The 18,040-nt window shown below is 53.0% G+C and overlaps 5 protein-coding genes across 5 annotated transcripts; 2 read left to right on the top strand and 3 right to left on the bottom strand.

Moving 5' to 3' along the window:
• Positions 1–570: 570 nt before the first annotated feature.
• On the top strand, positions 571–2,771 carry BU24DRAFT_429200 (squalene monooxygenase). The gene is made up of 2 exons (XM_033529678.1): positions 571–1,233; positions 1,291–2,771. Exons 1-2 carry the CDS (start codon positions 891–893, stop codon positions 2,493–2,495), a joined length of 1,548 nt encoding a protein of 515 aa, XP_033376937.1. The 5' UTR covers positions 571–890; the 3' UTR covers positions 2,496–2,771.
• Positions 2,772–3,058: 287 nt separating this feature from the next.
• On the bottom strand, positions 3,059–3,506 carry BU24DRAFT_93940 (uncharacterized protein). Its single transcript, XM_033534825.1, has one exon. It carries the CDS (start codon positions 3,413–3,415, stop codon positions 3,188–3,190), a length of 228 nt encoding a protein of 75 aa, XP_033376936.1. The 5' UTR covers positions 3,416–3,506; the 3' UTR covers positions 3,059–3,187.
• A 488-nt stretch (positions 3,507–3,994) lies between these two features.
• BU24DRAFT_402810 (CTP synthase-like protein) lies at positions 3,995–6,618 on the bottom strand. Its single transcript, XM_033525540.1, has 6 exons — positions 6,473–6,618; positions 6,379–6,388; positions 6,153–6,193; positions 6,038–6,099; positions 5,511–5,982; positions 3,995–5,455 (listed from the first exon to the last, which is right to left on the bottom strand). The coding sequence occupies exons 1-6, from the start codon at positions 6,518–6,520 to the stop codon at positions 4,322–4,324; spliced, it is 1,767 nt and encodes a 588-aa protein (XP_033376935.1). The 5' UTR covers positions 6,521–6,618; the 3' UTR covers positions 3,995–4,321.
• Positions 6,619–7,732: 1,114 nt separating this feature from the next.
• On the bottom strand, positions 7,733–9,579 carry BU24DRAFT_93849 (uncharacterized protein). Its single transcript, XM_033534824.1, has 2 exons — positions 8,595–9,579; positions 7,733–8,537 (listed from the first exon to the last, which is right to left on the bottom strand). The coding sequence occupies exons 1-2, from the start codon at positions 9,452–9,454 to the stop codon at positions 7,865–7,867; spliced, it is 1,533 nt and encodes a 510-aa protein (XP_033376934.1). The 5' UTR covers positions 9,455–9,579; the 3' UTR covers positions 7,733–7,864.
• A 4,295-nt stretch (positions 9,580–13,874) lies between these two features.
• BU24DRAFT_93825 (S-adenosyl-L-methionine-dependent methyltransferase) lies at positions 13,875–15,583 on the top strand. Its single transcript, XM_033534823.1, has 3 exons — positions 13,875–14,193; positions 14,378–14,536; positions 14,626–15,583. Exons 1-3 carry the CDS (start codon positions 14,160–14,162, stop codon positions 15,303–15,305), a joined length of 873 nt encoding a protein of 290 aa, XP_033376933.1. The 5' UTR covers positions 13,875–14,159; the 3' UTR covers positions 15,306–15,583.
• The last annotated feature ends 2,457 nt before the right edge of the window (positions 15,584–18,040 follow it).

Here is an 18,040-nt window from a genome sequence, read left to right as displayed (position 1 = left end):
GTACTCAATCCTCCGTAGAGGATGAAAAGCAGAAATACCCCATTTTTATTCGTAGTATTACTAGCATTATTATATTTTCATTTATCCAATTGCTTTACCAAGACTCTAAATGTGACTTGCATGTGAAAAGGACATAGAGAGTGTGATAGGCAACAATATCTGTGACAGGCAACAGTTTAACATGAGGGAATAGTTGATACCAGGATGCAGTAAACATTACGAGTAGTACACACCGCAAGATTGGACTGACTGATCAACGGAGAGAGTAGGAGATGGAAGGAAAAACTGCAACTGTCCATTAGCATGTGAAGGAATCGCGTTGGAAGGATGGGGACGGGATGGTCTGATATACAGTGCAGTTAAAAGGAGTGAATTAGGGATGAAATGACCTTCACGTGTCGGTGGTGCCATCAATTGGACCGTTTTCTTCTTCCCGCTGTTGCCCCTGGCAGAAATTGGCCAATCACAGTCGACCTACACCAAATCTCGGCCACTCACCGCCCCGTCGATGAACCCCTTCTTTCCCTTCACTTTTCCTACTAGACTAGACTATTCCCATCCTTTGTTCTAGAAGAAAAGGAATATCACCGCATAGATACGATACTTATACAATAATACCCCTCCCCTCCATTCTACTCCTCTCCTCAACTCTCACGGGCTTCGTATTCAATTAAATCACATCTGTCATTGCAATAATCAATCGATTGATTGTTGCCTACTTGACCTTTAAATTCCCCAGCCCGGTTATATACGCAGCACGATTGCGTAGAAGGCGGCGGCGACGGCGAAACTGCGGTAGATAGATTATATTAACCTCAACCTCAACCTCGACCACTACCACCACCACCACCACCACCACCTCTCTCCCTACATATACCTCCTCATTCAACATGTCGTCGACTGCCACTACCACGACAGCCACCACCACACGAGTCACCGCCCTCGAAGACCGCCCGCAATCCATGACCTCCCGCCGCAACAAGTCCTCCTCCTCCCCCCTGCACAACCTACCCACCGACGCCGACTACCGCGAGTACCGCCGCCGCGTACACCATGAAGCCGACATCGTCATCGTCGGCGCGGGCGTCGTCGGTTGCGCGGCCGCCGTCGCATTCGGAAAGCAGGGGCGGAGCGTCATTCTGCTCGAGCGGAGCATGAAGGAGCCGGATCGCATCGTGGGAGAGCTGCTGCAACCAGGAGGTGTGAATGCGCTCGAGAAGCTGGGAATGAAAGGTATGCGACCAATTGGTAGATTTCGGAGAAGAGCGAGAGTACTGACATTGAGTTAAGACTGCCTCGAGGGAATTGACGCCGTCCCATGCTACGGCTACGAAGTCACATACCACGGCGAGCCCGTCAAGATCCCCTACTCGTCCATTGTGACGCCGGAAGAATACGCCCACAGCAAGCCAGAAGGACGGTCATTCCACCACGGTCGCTTCATCTCGAAACTTCGCGCCGCCGCGATTGCAACCCCCAATGTCACCGTCATCGAATCGACCGTGACCTCGCTCGTGCACAACACCTACACCAACCAGGTGCAGGGAGTGCAGGCGATGACCGCCGGAAAAGAGGACTACTTCTTTGGCTCCCTGACCATCGTGTCCGACGGCTACGCCTCCAAGTTCCGCAAGGAGTACCTTTCCCACACGCCCGAGGTGCGCAGCAAGTTCTGGGCGCTCGAGATGATAGACGCAGACCTACCCGCTCCCAACCACGGGCACGTCATCCTGTCCGACGCGCCCCCGATCCTAATCTACCAAATCGGCACGCACGAGACTCGCATCCTCATCGACGTCCCGGAGAACCTCCCGTCCGCGTCCGTCAAGAACGGTGGCATCAAAAACCACATGCTCAACGTCGCGCTACCCACCGTCCCCGAGTGCGTGCGCCCCTCCCTCAAGCGCGCCATCGAAGGAGGCAAGTTCCGCAGTATGCCCAATTCCTTCCTCCCCTCCTCCGTCCAGAAAACACCCGGACTCTTTATCCTCGGCGACGCCATGAACATGCGACACCCGCTCACAGGCGGCGGCATGACCGTCGCCTTCAACGACGTGTACCTCCTCTCGCAACTCCTCTCCCCCACCACCGTCCCCTCCCTCGAATCCACCGACCTCGTCCTAACCCAACTCTCCCGCTTCCACTGGGCCCGCAAGACCTCCTCGTCGCTCATCAACATCCTCGCCATGGCCCTCTACTCCCTCTTCGCCGCCGACGACTGGCGCCTCATGACGCTCCAGAACGGCTGCTTCCGGTACTTCCAGCGCGGCGGCGCCTGCATCGCCGAGCCGTGCGGCATGCTCGCGGGCATCATCTCGCGCCCCACGACCCTCGTCTACCACTTCTTCGCCGTCGCCTTCTACGCCGTCTGGATGCGCATCCGCGCCGCGCCGTGGTACCTCGTGCCGTGGGCGCTGTTCGTGGAGAGCGTGCTCGTGATCGCGAAGGCCGCGTTCGTTATTGGCCCGTATTTGCTGTGGGAGGTCAGCAAGTAGGAAATATTCCCCGCCTTTTTTGTTGCGTTTGACGAAGCGAAAGACTTGTTTTACACTTATTTAATCCTATTACTTTAATTCAGAGGACGAAGAATCAGCGCGTTTCGGCGTAGATCAGTTTTCCCTCGTTTTTTGCATGGGTTGGGCGATTTGGCGTTCGTTGATAGATACCGTTGTTCGATATGAGTCGAAATGAACGGTGTTGTTGTTTTCTATTTGAAAAATGGGGAGTGGTGGTGAATGGTAATATGACCACACCATGCGGGAGAGAAGTGGTTAGAGGGTGAAGAAGGGGAAGTGTATATCATGACGAATACAGTAAATATATAATACATGTTAGTGTATAAAACAATCACAATCTACAATATCTACGACATCTACGGCTTGACTTGACGTGACGTGCTCATACATCTACGCGGCCTACATTTTTCTAATTGTCAGAGTATACGATGGTGGTTCGTTTGATGGAGCGTGGTACGATGTCGTTCAGTTCGATGGAACATAGTCTGGCGTGGTAGTAATCCTGGGCTGCATTTGTTGGGACTGAAGTGAAGAGATGCAGTGTGTATACGACATTGAATACGTCAAACTAACCATAATTGTCTATTTATCAGTCTCCGTATTCCCGAGTTTGTGCTTCCTCATCTTATCTCGAGACATGGTATAACACATGGCATACTTTCTCGACCGTTTCAACCGACCTGAAAGACCTGACGACAACAAGAGCACAAGAAAAGATACAGCCAACCCCATAGCAATACTCCCTTTCTCCATATACTTGATCTACGTACACAATTCACACACTTTGATTCTCCCCCCGTTCGGCACCTACACCCGCCGTCCTTGTTTTCTTTTCTAGGGCTTGGGATATACCGCTCCCCCGTTACCTTCCTTTCGCGACTGACACGACATGACACCATAGGACTATCAGACTATCAGACAAGGGTGCAAAGTGAGGGGACGAACGTGTGGTTGTTGGGGGTTTTACGAGTTTCTCTATAGCTCACTGGCGCTCTGGTGTTTGGTGTTGGGATATCGCTCGCTTACATGGACCAAGAAATGGCGGATACCAAGATGAACATCAGTGTTAATGCTTGGACTTTTACACGAACAAATTGAAGTCTCGGGGGGCGGGGGGATCGAAGTAGCGCTGAAGAATTGCCTGCTGAGAGTTAGTTCTGGGAAAGCATGGTTTCACTCCTTCCAGTCTGTCGAGACGGATCTTTGGGAAAACAGTCGGTGATGCATGCATGGCTTTCACCACTGCTAATGATGAAATGACGTTTACAACCATAGACTCGATAACAACAGAACAGAACAAGCTGATGGGGGGTGGGTGTACATCAGAACCTCAACCTCAAATTCCCTCTCTCCACATTCCCACCGCATCTCCCCATTCCTTGAGCGAACCTCGCGCATAGATCCCTATGCATACACACATTGATACACGAGAGACGAAGGATTCATGACGTAGTGGTATATTCGTATATTCCCCTCGTAAAACACTGCCTCTTTTATATCTGCCTAATCTAATCTACAATACAAATAAATAAAATCTGGTTTGTCTAATCTTTCAAGTTCGTAGCCCTAAAGTAATTTTTAGCATAACTGCCGCCGCCGCCGCCCAGGAACCTTCCTCTTCTTCTTCCGTGGTTTTCCCTTCACTTTGTCTCCTCCTCCTCCCTAGATGCGGTGGTAAGGGATGATGATCAGTAATTAGATTTTGGTGTTTGACGTTTTGAGAGGGTTTCTGCCTCTGGAATTGACATTGCACATATTCCCCCGACTCCCTTCAACGTTCACTCGTCTCGACTACGTCCTGACGCCTAGAACTGCGAATCCCCATTACTCCCATTCACCGCCAATCCATCAACGGCCCCCCGCACCGCCTCATCCTGGTACTCCCTCGAAATCCTCTCGAGCTGCCCACTACTCGCGGCGACGAAGCCCAAGTACGGCCTCGAGGGGTCAAGCACACGCGACAAGTACTCAGGATGGAACTGCACGGCCACAAACCACGGATGATCCTTGATCTCCACGACCTCCATCCTCTCGCCCTTCTCGTCCTTGCCCACGAAGTGAAGTCCCCCGGTTTCGATCTGGCCGATGTAGTCGGGGTTGACCTCGTATCTGTGGCGGTGCCGCTCGAGAATCTCGTCGGAGCCCGCGTACAGCGCGCGGAGACGCGACCACTCGCTGCCTGGCTGGAAGAGGGTTGGACGCAGCCCGAGTCGCATGGTGGCGCCCATCGTCGCCTTGTCGACTTCCGGCATGAACATGATGACCTTGTCCGCTGCGTCGGCGTGGAACTCCTCGGAGGTTGCGGAGGTGATGCCGCATACGTTGCGTGCGTATTCGATGACTGCGACTTGCATGCCGAGGCAGATGCCGAGGTAGGGGGTTTTGTTCTCGCGGGCCCATTTCGCGGCTGCGATCATGCCTTCCGTGCCGCGGTGGCCGAACCCGCCGGGGACGAGGATGCCGGATGCGGTGCAGACTTCGTGCCAGGCTTTGTGGAATTTGGCGGGGTCGGACGTCCGGGTTTGGGGCTCGAGGTGCTCGGCGTCGACCCAGATGAGGTTGAGCTTGCGTTGGCAGCGCATGGCGGAGTGCTCGAGGGATTTGATGACGGAGAGGTACGAGTCGTGCAGTTCGATGTACTTGCCGACGAGGGCGATGGTCACGGTGTCGAAGTAGCGGTTTTCGGTGTTGGTGAGGGATTTCCATTGGTTCCAGGTGTTGATGCCCTTGGATTGGAGGGGGGAGGAGATGGTGAGCTTGTCGAGCGCGAGGATGTCGCGGAGCAAGGGGATGAGGCCTTGCTGCTCGAGGAGGAGCGGGACTTGGTAGATGGATGGCATGTCGCGGACGACGATGACCTGGGACACGTCGACGAAGCAGAAGTGGGCGATCTTCTCGACTGCTGAGGGTTCGAGTGGGATCTCGCAGCGGCAGGCAATCTACTCGATAGTCAGAATACTTTGATCACGACATTTTAAAACACGGTCAACGCACAAGATCCGGTATCAGACCGGCACTCCTGACCGCCCGGATGGCCTGCTGTGTGGGCTTCGTCTTCTGCTCGCCGTGGATGACGGGCACGTACGAGACGTGGATCTGCAGGAAATTGTCCTTGCCGGCGCGTCTCCTCAGCTGCGTCATGGCCTCGACGAACGGCATGCTCTCGATGTCGCCGACGGTTCCTCCCAGCTCGATGATGCAGACGTCGGGCTCCTCGCCCGTGTCGTCGACCGGCGTCCGCGCGACCTTCTCGATCCAGTCCTGGATCGCGTCTGTGATGTGCGGCACCACCTGCACCGTCTTGCCGAGGTAGTCGCCCTTGCGCTCGCGCTCGATGACGTGCTGGTATATCTTGCCCGTGGTGATGTTATTATCACGGGTCAGGGTGATGTTGAGGTAGCGCTCGTAGTTGCCGAGATCGAGGTCGACCTCGCCGCCGTCGGAGAGGACGAAGACTTCGCCGTGCCTGTGAGGAGTTTACTCAACAACGTTGTTCTTGCAGGGGAGCGGGGAGGCCGTACTCCTTCGGGTTCATGGTCCCCGCATCGACATTGAGGTACGGGTCGACCTTGATCGACGAGACGTTCTGGCGTGTCAGCAGGGTCTTGAGAGCTGCCGGTTCGAGGGTGCACCTATCTTGAGTCCAATTGTCTTGAGTAGCAGTCCGGTGGAGGAAGCTGGAAAGCGGGGTGTCAGTTTTGTTCGTGCTATGACTCAAACGCGCTCGTGAGGTTTGCGCTGGCTCAAACTCCAGCGATACCCAGGTGGTCAATCGTCCGACCAGGAATGGACTCTGACGCATTGAGGGACGTCCACTGGATCGCTGGAGTTGGTAGCCTTCTGTGAAAGTCGAATTGCGTACCTATAATACCCTGGAGAGAGTGTGACGCGGTTAGTCGAGGATCTCGAGTTTTTCTTTACAATTTCTTCTGGACGCGCGGGGGAGCAAGACATACCTTTCCAACGCCACTGATGACACCACCAGACACGAGAACGTACTTCATGGCTGTGTGCGTTCTGCTGCGTGGAGTGAGGAGGGTATTGGGAGGGGTTTGTGGTGTATATGATATGATATGGGAGGGAGGGAGTGAGGAAGTTGAAGATAGTAGGTAGGTAAGTAGTGGGAGAGAAATAAATCTCGAGAATAGAGTAACAAAAATTTGGGCCAATAGGAAGAAAGGCGGGTGGGGGACCAGTAGGAAGACGCCTCGAGGGTGGTCAGTGGTGGGTCTGCCCTATCGATAAGACGGGATTAGCGTCCGCCCTCGTCAAATTCTCGAAAAAAGGTGGATCCCCAATCTTCCATTTGATCACAAAGGAGAAAACATAAGGAAAGGCGGAAGGCCATTAAGAAGAAACCGGATTAGTCCCAAATGCCCAACCTCATCTCATCATCCTCCCGAGAATTGCCAATTCCAACCTCACCTCTACCTCTCCTTTGCTTTTCCTGTTATCCTACTGATCCAATTCGTTGAGTTCTTACAAGTACTGACATAGGAAACCTTGTCTCGTACACGGCGCTGTACATTCACACACCACCACATCACGTCACTACCATACACCTATATACGGTAATCCCGAGAGTGTAAATACTTAACAGCATATCAATTGGTATCGTGCTTCTGATGCTTTCTGCTAAACAACCTCTCACCTCGTACTCTCATATTCAGAAGAAGAAAAGGAACATGCATTACTCCATTGGCCGCCGCCCTTCGTTTCCTCCCATTTTCCCTTTCCTTCCGCCTTAGACATATCCCTTTCCCATCCTTCCACCCTAACAAAGAGAAACTGTTCAGGTCCAAATACCCCATCCATCTCCATCGTGAATCCTCAATTCTCCCTGACCTCCCACCTACAATTGTCGATGAACGGCATTGTACTTCCTTTTTCCTCCTCCCTCCCGCACGCCGAGTCGTGTCGAAAAACTAATCCGCAAGACTGCAGGATCAAACAAAAAGTGGTCGTGAATATGGTCGTGAAAGGATATGCCGGATGTGAGGAACAATATAAACCAGCCAGAAAAGACAGGAGATGAGTTAAAAAAAAGAGAAAGAGAAAGAATGATGAGAAGCCAACAAACACCATGATCGTCGGACATCTGGGAGAATACCGGCAGAAACCAATATTCCCTCCCAGATATCCCGAAATTTTCAGAGATGCCGCCCAGGTTGCTTTCTAATCGGAGAGAGAAAGGTAACTAACACAAGGAGAATTTCGATTACAAGTAGCGCCGCCCAAATGCCTTGGCCCTCACCTTGCTTGCTTGCTCCAGCTAGCGGGCTGAGGCCATTGGGTATTATGCAGGTTTTCCAGTCGCCCAGGGGCCCAGACTCGCGTGGGCAGGACCACTACTCCTTGCGCCGTCGCTTTCCCATTTCGTCGTCCTCGTCGTGCTGGAGGAGGTGTTGCGGGTGGTGATCATGCTCTTGGCTGGCCGTCAGTCGCTTGCGCGCCAGCGCCTTCTCGTTGCCCTTCTTCACTTGGATGTTGCATCCTTGCAGCTTCAACGCCCGCGTCAGAGCACTGCTCGGCCGCATGCCGGGGAAGTCCTTCGCAGTGTAGACGGTGAAGACGTCGCTCAGCACCTCCGTCAGGATCGGCGAGTATCCGCCCACCACTAGGCTCGCCGTGTCGATCCGCATCAGGACGAAGCGGAGTCGGTACTTCCCGTGTGTGCGGCACGAGAGGTCGGGGAAGCAGAAGAAGCAACCCTCGACGTCGTGCTCGTCCTTCGCGACTGAGGGCGAGGCCACGAGCTGGCCCATCAGTCGCCGCGTCGTCCGCCTGTCCGGTTGGATGAGCGCCGTCTCCTCATTCGTCCCCTCGGCATTCCATAATGTGCAGTGCACCACATTCAGCGAATACCGCAACTCCTCCTGTTCAGCCACGCCCGTCTTAGGATCCGTGACGAGCAGCTGGATGATTGGTGGCGGGTCGATGACTCTGCGGTCCCTCTCCCCGAATCCGCATGCTCGAGCGGCAATCGGCTGTTGGCGAACGACGAGCTCGTAGTTGAGATTCCTGTTCCAAAGTTAGTTCGGGGTTCCCCTTCCCCATTCAGCCCTCCGGCATGCTTACAGTTTCTCATTGAGCACTGGCTGTGGTATGGACCCAGGTAACGGGATCACTCGAGGCTCTTGCCGCGGCGGAGGCCCACTGGTGGGAGCTTCAGCATACGCCGCGGGTCCCAACGAAGCAGTTACGGAGCCCCGGTGCGATTGGGGGTGAGAGCTCACGGACCCTCGGAATGGTGTGCTACTAGACGCATAACTTGGCGTGTAGCTAGGTGAGGGCAGTGGGGCGTACGCCTTCTGCTGCTGTTGCTGGTGCTGGTGCTGGTGCTGGTGCTGCGAGGGTTCCACTGGCGACGCAAGGGAGGCATACGATTGCTCATGGTGGGTTGGGTGGGCGGCCCGAGAATCTTCGTACGGATAACGTTGCTCAGTTGGTCTCCTTGGTCCCCGATTGTCGAACTCGGAGCGGGGTGATATTGGCGGTCCATACTGCTGAGGGGAGTAGGGTGGATCGGACCTGGGAGGCGTGTAGGGATTCGAGTGGAGGAGCTTGTCGACTGGCGCTGCCCGCGGTATGGACGAAGGCTGATGCTGATGCTGGTGGTGATGCTGGTGATGCGGCTGTTGCTGTTGCTGATGCTGATGCGGCTGCGTGTATCTTGGAGGAGGAGGGCCTGGCTGGATGGACGGTAGTTGATTGATGGGCGAGCGGAAAGGGTAGTCCGACCGTGGTGGTACAGCGTCTGGTGGGATGTCCACCTGCAACGGCGGCAGCTGGACCGGCTGGGGCAGTCGTCGATGGGGATAGAGAAATCCAGGAGGAGAGAACACTGGCAGCTTCTGAGTTTCCGTCATGTCTGGAGTTGAGCGAGTTGTACTGAGCGGATGCAGCGGAGGCGGAGGAGGAGGTGGTGGTTGGGACATGCGTGTATAATATTGTTTGCCCGCGCTAGGACATCTGCACCCATCCACATCTGGGGGACTCAATGACCAGTTCTCTGTCGAAGTTTGGGTGCCAGGGAGTCGTGCAAAGGTCGGACAGGATGGCAGGAATGTGGGTTACTGCGCGATGCGGCGGCAGGCGAGGATTAATAGTAAAACGTCCCCTTGTAGAAGTCCCTGCACGTATCTGGATCGCCAGCAAGCCAGATCGCCCGCCCGGATTCTTCATTCAGTTACGTCGACGTTAGGCGGATGCGCTCAGACTCAGACAACAACCGGGGAGGGATGAGGGGAGGGATGCATAGTGGAGCACACTTTAACTTGCAAGCCTCAGACCAAACATTTTTGCGCGCGACCAGCCCAGTCGGACCATTGAACAGAGAGTCATAAGCGACCGGGTCTTGTCTTGCTGCCGCCATTGGAGATGTTCGATGCGTTGACCCGGGTGGGCTTGTGCGGCACAACGACAATATTCTTCTGGGAGGCAGTTTCAACGTGATGATGCTCCAAAGGCTCATGGCGGACGGGTTGCTGTGAGCTGTCTACTTTCAAGAACAACAACAGAGAAAACACATTACGAGCAGCCAGACATCTTGCCCTCGATCAGGTTGATGCCCGCCTAGAGCTGCGTCTTGCAGCAACAGCGGCGGCCTGCATCCTATTGCACATCGCCCATGAGCCGCCACCGCTGACACCCTGCTGCCGCTACTTCTGTTATAACAGTTGCTATTGCTTCTATTACTGCTCGTCCGCTAGGCAAGGCCTGGGAGCGGGAGACGCTAGTTCCCAGGGCTGCCGGTGCAATGTACACGCTGTCGTTGGGGTCTCTCGTGGGCGTGCCGAAAGAGAATAGGCTCGCACCCGGATAAAACAAACAAGCAGCAGTTTCGAATCAGGTTGCCCCAGGCGTGGTACATGTGCATCCGGCGGAGGGCCAATATCGAGAAATTTCGCCAGATTGGCATATGTAACTCCGCCAATTCAAGGACGCCGCCCAGCGTAGCATTTGGGGGCTTCGCTCTTTTGCGAGCGAGATCCCGCCCGGTCTACCTGGCCTGGCTGGGCAGGTATACCAGCAGCAGCGACGGTGGCAGCAGCAGCAGCAGCATGCAGCGGTGGAAGGAAGAGCACGGCGCGGACTGGTGCCCCCTCGGGGCCCCAGGGAACATCAGAGGCTTTCTTGTTTGGGGTGAACATCGCTGTAAGCGGATGGACGGTGGCTAGCGAATTACCAGGAATCGATTGATCTGTCAACGTTGCGGTGCCTATCGATGCTCTCCATTCGTCGCGGCTAAAAGCGATCACAGTCGCCCTGCCTGGCCTTTCCGCCATCCCTCCCACCGCGCGAGGCAGTTGTGGCGTCAGATCCACAGGCGCTCCCTGGGCCGTTGCAAGGGCCCTGGGAGCGAACGTTTGGCCGTGCGTTCGCTCTGACGGGAATATCGCCAAAAAAAATCCTCCTCGCTTTCACACCACTAAAGGTGCTCCACCAAATCCCAGGTCTCCGGATCCTGCATGAAACGGCGTTGATGCGCCGCAATAGTTGGCAGGAGACGATGGCTGCGTAAAGAGACAGCGGCATTTGCAATGCAAACCCTGGCTGCCGGTCTCATCCACCCCTCATTCCGCTGTCGGACGCGACGCAAGAGTCGGTCCAAGGACTCTGTGGCTGCTTAACTTTCAGGATAGGGTGATGTTGGTGTTCTGGTTGCTGCCCGTCGCGATGCTGCCATCCCGTTATCAAGGATGAGAGCATCACACCTGCAGTTTGCAGCCGCCCCTGCCGACGACCAACATGACAACCCGACCTGTAAATAACTAACTACGGGAGATTGGGAACCATTCGAAAACATCTGTAACGGCCATGTTCCGCTCGAGGGCAAGCGGTGAGGTCGAAGGCATTGGCATGGCAGCAAGGCAAGGCAAGGTAAGGCAAGGCAGGGTCAGGCAGGGCAAGATTGAGAAATGAGTTGCAAGTCATGGGGTATTGTCTGCGATATGGCTTTCGCAGGCATGACCCAGAACTGCAACCTGGAAGGGCGGTGGGACTGCCGATTTCAGCCGGGGCTGTGGGGAGGAGGAACGACAGCAATTATCCTCTGCTGGTTCTGTACGACGGCGCTTCCTGTACATGGCGTCCAGCCTGAAAGCAGGAAGCCATATTGCAGCAACGGATTTCTCCTTGGTGACACAGGCATCCTAGGAGTTGCAGTCTGGGTCTAGAGAGACTGATGCAATTGGATGTGTGGTGATATGATATTCGGGCCTGGTACAGATGATGCGGCGGGCATTGGCAGACATTACTATTGCATCAGCAGGTGGGGAGCAGATCCAAAAAATTGGAATGATTAATTGGAGATGCCACGATTAGATTGGTAGATTCCAATTTTGCGTTGGTAACCCTGGATGATGGTTGGCACATGTGCAGTGGGAGCGGTGCACAGGAGGAGTACGAGTTCGGGAGAGACGAAACCGGGGAGGCGATTGATGATTTCCAATTGATATGATACGACACGGGTACTGGTAGGGAGGTAAATTCGGGCAGCGGAGGAAGGACAAGCCAGCGTCATGTCCAGGGGTTTGGGCGTGTGGAATTGAATGGAATTGGAATATTGGGAACCGTCGTGAGTGTCTGTGTGTGTTGTGTATCTGCAAGTGTCTCTCCCTGTGTCCGTGTGTCTTCCATTTTAGGGCGACCGTTGACCGTTTGGTGGTGCACGGTCTCGGACTCTCACGCCTAATTCGAGACATGCAGATGGACGGTGAGGGTTGTCTTGATTCTGTAGACTGCGAGGTAGACTGTGAGTCTGTGAGTAACTATGTAGACATGTACGGAGTACTCCGTACTCCTTGATGAGATTGGCGTTATCTGAGGGGTGAGTTCGGACGGTTCGAGAATGGAGGAAGCCTCAGAAGGTACGGAGAACTGTGTACGGACTACGGAGTATTGACAGGCAACAAGGGTGGTCGAGATTGGGTTTGAGTGTTAACAGTTAGAGTAGACCCAGTAGAGCAGTGAGGATCCTAGTATGAGGGTTAGTATGAGGGGATGGTTTAGGATGAGGGTTAGTCTGAGGGGGTTAGTTTAGGGTTAGTTAAGGTTAATGAGGTTAATGAGGTTAATGAGGTTATGGATGTGGATATGGATATGGATATGGATATGGTAGGTGTGGACACTGTGGAGACCTGAATTAGGTCATGATGGTCCATCTCACCTGATAGATCGACAGAAGGATGAGTACAGGTACCCAGATTGGACGAATAGATACCTACCAGGTACTCCGGCGATTAGTAGTGCATAGTCAATGTTCTTTGGTAAGAGTGGAAGTGAAGATGAAGGTGAAGATGAAGATGAAGAGAAGAGAGGATGAAGAGGATTAGTGATCGAGTACGGGGTTGTTGTCATGTTGGCAGTGAAGAAATCCAGAAAGGGAAGGAACGAGGATGCGCCTTCTTCCTATTCCATCCACCTATCCGTTGAGTACCTACCATCTACCTACCCATCTACCTGACTTATCTAGTCATTGAATGTATCTGTCAGGTACTATTAACATCACCATCGTCACTATTATATACACCCTCGTTGTTCACTATACTGTGTAGGTAGACCTACTGGACGATTGACTGACTGACTCTTGACCTCCACCAACTCAACACACCACCACCTCAACACCAATCCCATCACTTGTCCATCATCACCATCGCATGATCCCAGCTACTTACTCACTTACTCACCTCGAAAGACGGTCGACCCCATCTCATCTCATCCCGTTGCATTGCATCGCGTCGCGTCGCGTCGAGCCAGAACTCTGGGCTCCTTCCTTCCTTTCTTCCTTTTCGGTTCCCTTCACCGCCATCACCCTTCACCCATCATCCATCATCCATCACCGTATGCATACATTCACTCAACACCACAACCCAAGATCATCCACCAACAACAAGCCACCTCAACAGGACAAAGACATTCACTCAGTTCAACACAACCTGTCGGGGCATCATATGGACTCACTGATTTATCCATTCCCAACGCTACGAAGCCGGCATCCGTACTTCCGACCGTGCACACCCGTCTTCCTCCTATCCTTCCATCCTTCTTCTCCCTTCTCTACTGTATAGGCGAGATCCATCCGAACTTCGTCACGTACATACATTTTCTCAACTAATCACAGCAAAACTCCCTTTTCCAGAACAGCCACCGCCGCTACACCTCACTAAACGGTCACAGTATCTACCTGCCTAGGAGCACGCTTACTACAAGCACTCATACGCTAACTGGTTCCTACTTTACTAACAGATGACAGACTAGCTACTCCGTACTAACTAGCACCTACAGACTAGACTACAGTACAATACGACACCGCCCGCAACAACACACAGACCTTTCACTCAGAAAAACATCCCGAGGGAGGATCTACACCATTGCCGTGTCCATCTTACCTTCTTTTCTATCATTTTTCTCTAGTCTCTCTAGTCTCTCTATTCTCTCTATCTGAATTTCTCTCCTCCCCTTCTTTCATTCGCTTTCAGTCAGCAGATAGAACCCGAATCACTCATTTCATACACACAAACACACTCCATATCACCGATACTACCATACCTCCTCCGTCACCAGCACGACTCAGGTAATACCATCGTACCATCGTTTCCAATCATCTATCCCTCTTTCGCCATTACTTCGGCTGATCTGATGGCGACCACAACGACTTGGGGCAACTATAGAGGTATATCCGCACCGTTATTATTGCACTCCATCATGGATGGCTCTTCACTGCCCCATCTTCCCTCCCGTCTCACACACACACCTCACGGTCCTCACCTCTCACATGCCCCCTCCCCCCATCCTCTTCCCTGCAACTTGTCACTATGATCGTCTACTAAGTCCGTGTTCGTGCTCCCACCCCCTAGATTATCAAGGTCCTGCAAACCAGAATCCAGGTTCGGCTCCATCTATTCACGTCCGTGATGTCCGTTTGACCCTGCTCGATAGCTTGCTTCCCGGTCTGTTCAATGCCAAGAATTGCCTTGACATCGGTTGCAATGCCGGGAGGGTCTCTTGCCAACTTGGTAAGCTCAAGGAGGGGGATCCCCTGCCTAATCCTGCAACCGATTATACCTCCACCTTACTGATATTGCTCCCTCTCTCCCTCTTCCAGCTCTCGATTTCGGCGCTGCTTCTGTCACTGGCGTCGACATCGACACTAAGCTCGTAGACCAGGCAAGCAACCTGCTGGCCCTCCGTTCCTCACGTGTCCGCCCTGCGAACGCTCCCGCAACCGCCCACACCAACGCCAATGTCAATGCCAATGACAATGCCAGCGGCGACTGCTCCGATTCCGTCGTCAATTACTTTCCAATGTCCGCCATTTTGAATCATGGCTATCGATTCGAACCCCAGGGGAAAGGAACACGCCACTCGACGGCTTCCGCGCCTACCTCTGGGCCTGAGACAAACCATCGCGTGCGATTCGTCTCCGAGGATTGGGTCGTGTCATCTAACCCGGCGACCGATGGGCCTTACCATGTGATCCTGGCCTTAAGTGTCATCAAATGGATGCACTTGGAACATGGCGACGAAGGGTTGGTGAAGTTCTTTCGCAAGTGCGCAGCGTCGCTCGCAAACGGCGGCTTCTTGATCATCGAGCTTCAAGATTGGCAGTCATACCAGAAGGCCGTCCGCTCGCAAAAGGGTCCACACTACCGCGAAAGCCTGGAGAAGCTGCAATACCGGCCGGAGACGTCTTTCACAGAGCTATTGCGAGAGCAGGGTTTCACATCCTGTGCGACCTCTGAAGAATTACCCCGCCGCATCAGTGTATATTGTTTGAAAAAGTGATGATGGCGAGTACTCTGCCTGCGGGGATGAGGAAGATCAGAGGCGGGAGGATTACCCTTCCCGCACACCGTTTGTGCAGTCACGGCCGTTGGCCCAACCCATATCCAAGAACTCCACCATGCACTTCATCTACACTCGTTCTGGGTTTGATTGACTCTGTCCCGGGGATTTTCGATACACCCAACCAATCATCGAACCATCCTTCGGCAATTCGACCAGCCTCCTCTTCTCTCTACCAATCATCTCCTCTGAAATGCATCATTCGGCAGTTGAAATTTAGTCCTCGTCCCCCGAACCAGGAAGCTCGCTGTCTGGGTGAAGTCTTGTCCAACTACAAGTCTGTCCATCACGAGACATGTTCAGACAAAGAGGAGCCATAATCTCCATAATCTAGTATGCGCCGTGCATGATCTGCAATTCGCTTCTGTGCGCTCCAAAGAGCATCCACTCATCACATACATTGAGTTGCACCTTCAATTAGCGTGGGCAACGGAGATGTTATTGACTAGCGCAGGCCAAGTCACTTCACGCGGGCTACCCAGCATTATCACCTAAATGGCAAAGTATAAGTACCTTACAACATGTCTCAATATCTGCTACATCCTTCGTTTTTACAAGCCAGCTCCTTGCTTGCACGACGTCTTCTGCTCTAGATCATGCATCGAACATCGCACCGGACCTCCAACCTGGTCCTTGCAGTTTAGCATGATGTGCGGTGTAAAATCTGCATTTCCATCGGGAGAAGCGGCCCTCAGCTGCCGTACGGGATGTGCTCAATCAATTCTTCCGTGAATTCGAATTATGTTGCACTGCTGCCACACCAGCGATGCTCCCAATTCAAATCCTGCATTCGAGGACAATGCATTTCATTTCCTCCCCACTATTATCTGGGGACGACTGAATCGGGCCGAATCGTAGTAATGACTTGCCTCGTCAGGCTTGGCGGATGTGCACTTATGCATGCATTCGATAATTGTCAACATAGCACTTGCGCCTGAAGGATCAGTTACGTTTCGTCACATGTATGAAATGTTCGGTTTGCAAGCGTCCGGATCTTCGTCGTGCGCTCTTGCTCCTCCACATCCAATCGCTGCCGATCTCCGAATTCATATCCGTAAATCAAAATGCTCTACTAAACCGTCCGGCAGTCGCCCTAATTTCCCTTTCTCAGATGCTCCGATCATCAATAGATTGTTGCAATATCGGACAGATGGCATCTTCTACAAGTGCCACGAGTTTGGCTTATGCATGTTATATAGAGGAAATCTCGGTTACCTGCGCGACCGGGAAAACCAAACACAAAGACGTCAATGTGGTGCGTTTGTCACGGGCTAAAGAAATTCAACCATCGCACGGTTTTCCCGTCCTATGATTCACTTTGTTCACCCAGACCGCTCATGCACAGAAGTCGGGTGTTTTCCAGAAGTATCCAAATGAGTGCACAATGAACGGTAAAAGTCTCTTGCTTTCAAAGTGATGCGTGCTCATTCGGCCTACGTGAGCGGCTCCGCATCAGTCATGTCAATTTCAAAACCTTGCTGATAGCATCAAGCAGGTGAAGCTGCAGATCATCCGAACGGTCGTGCATGGTATCGTTTACGGCTACTTTGCGTCTCTGCTTGTGACATTGCGCACGCCTCTATACATCGTCCCTTGCAAGCGAAAGCACATATGCAAGAATATTGACGCTCAATGCTGCTGCTGCTGCTTAGAGGATATGCATGCGTACATTTTTTCTTGAGAAGGTGTCAACATACAGCCGTGGACCAGGTGATAGTCCAACATGCGTTGAAGAAGTTCTGTCACCGTATGCAATTTACATACTACAGAGACATGGTACCACAGGGTCACATCGTGTTCGCTGTTGTGACTTGGTCTCTTGCTTCGTTCAGACTTCTTTCTGAAAGTTGCAGGAGGATAAAGCTATTGAATCCACCATGATGTTGTCACAGGCATACGACAGCGGCCCGAGGCTTGATCCTTCGCAACGTCAGACTGGACTAGGGGATACAATGCTCACCTGGCATAAAAGCAGATACCCCAATCTGCAGGTCCGAGTAAGTCCGAGTTCCTTTGCAGGACCAACTTCGAAGTGATTTCACAGTTTTGCGGCCATCCATGACTGCAATACAACAACATCGGGACTGTCGCAGCCGTGTCGTTCAGCAGCAGACCTAACATGGATTCATCCCGAATGTCGGATCGTGCAAGAAACATTTGGTGTCATCGGAACTCCTCTTGTTTTGGGTCCCGATTCTGCAAATACCTTGCGTACGCTAGATGCGCTGCGTCTGCGAGGATCGCCGGAATCGCTGCCCGAGGAAGTCCACATGCGAACTGGTCCAGCGCAGGAAATGCAGTAGATCTGTGCGTAGTGCCCTGAGGGATTTCGAGAAGATATTGTTTCCTGTCTGAAAGCTTATTCTTCGTCTTGTGCAGATACAATGAGGTCAACGTCCTTCCCCATCTGCCATCACGGAGGATGAAAACATCTGAGACAATCGGTCACCACCACAGCAGAGAAATGAGTTAGAGTCAGGCACGTTCATCCATATGCATGAAGAGCAAGCCTTCAGGACCCACTACCAGGCAGAGGACACCAGTGACCGTTACCTTGGACCGTTCCGTGCAAAAACCTTTTTTTTGAAAACTTTGCAACTTGAGAACACAGTTGCAACACAACCGTACCCATAGACTTTTATCTCGATCTTTCGATCCCGCCAGGGTTGTTCTAG

The sequence above is a fragment of the Aaosphaeria arxii genome (assembly GCF_010015735.1).
Source record: "Aaosphaeria arxii CBS 175.79 unplaced genomic scaffold BU24scaffold_17, whole genome shotgun sequence".
NCBI classification, from domain to species: domain Eukaryota; kingdom Fungi; phylum Ascomycota; class Dothideomycetes; order Pleosporales; genus Aaosphaeria; species Aaosphaeria arxii.
This window is presented reverse-complemented; position numbering and strand designations above follow the sequence as displayed.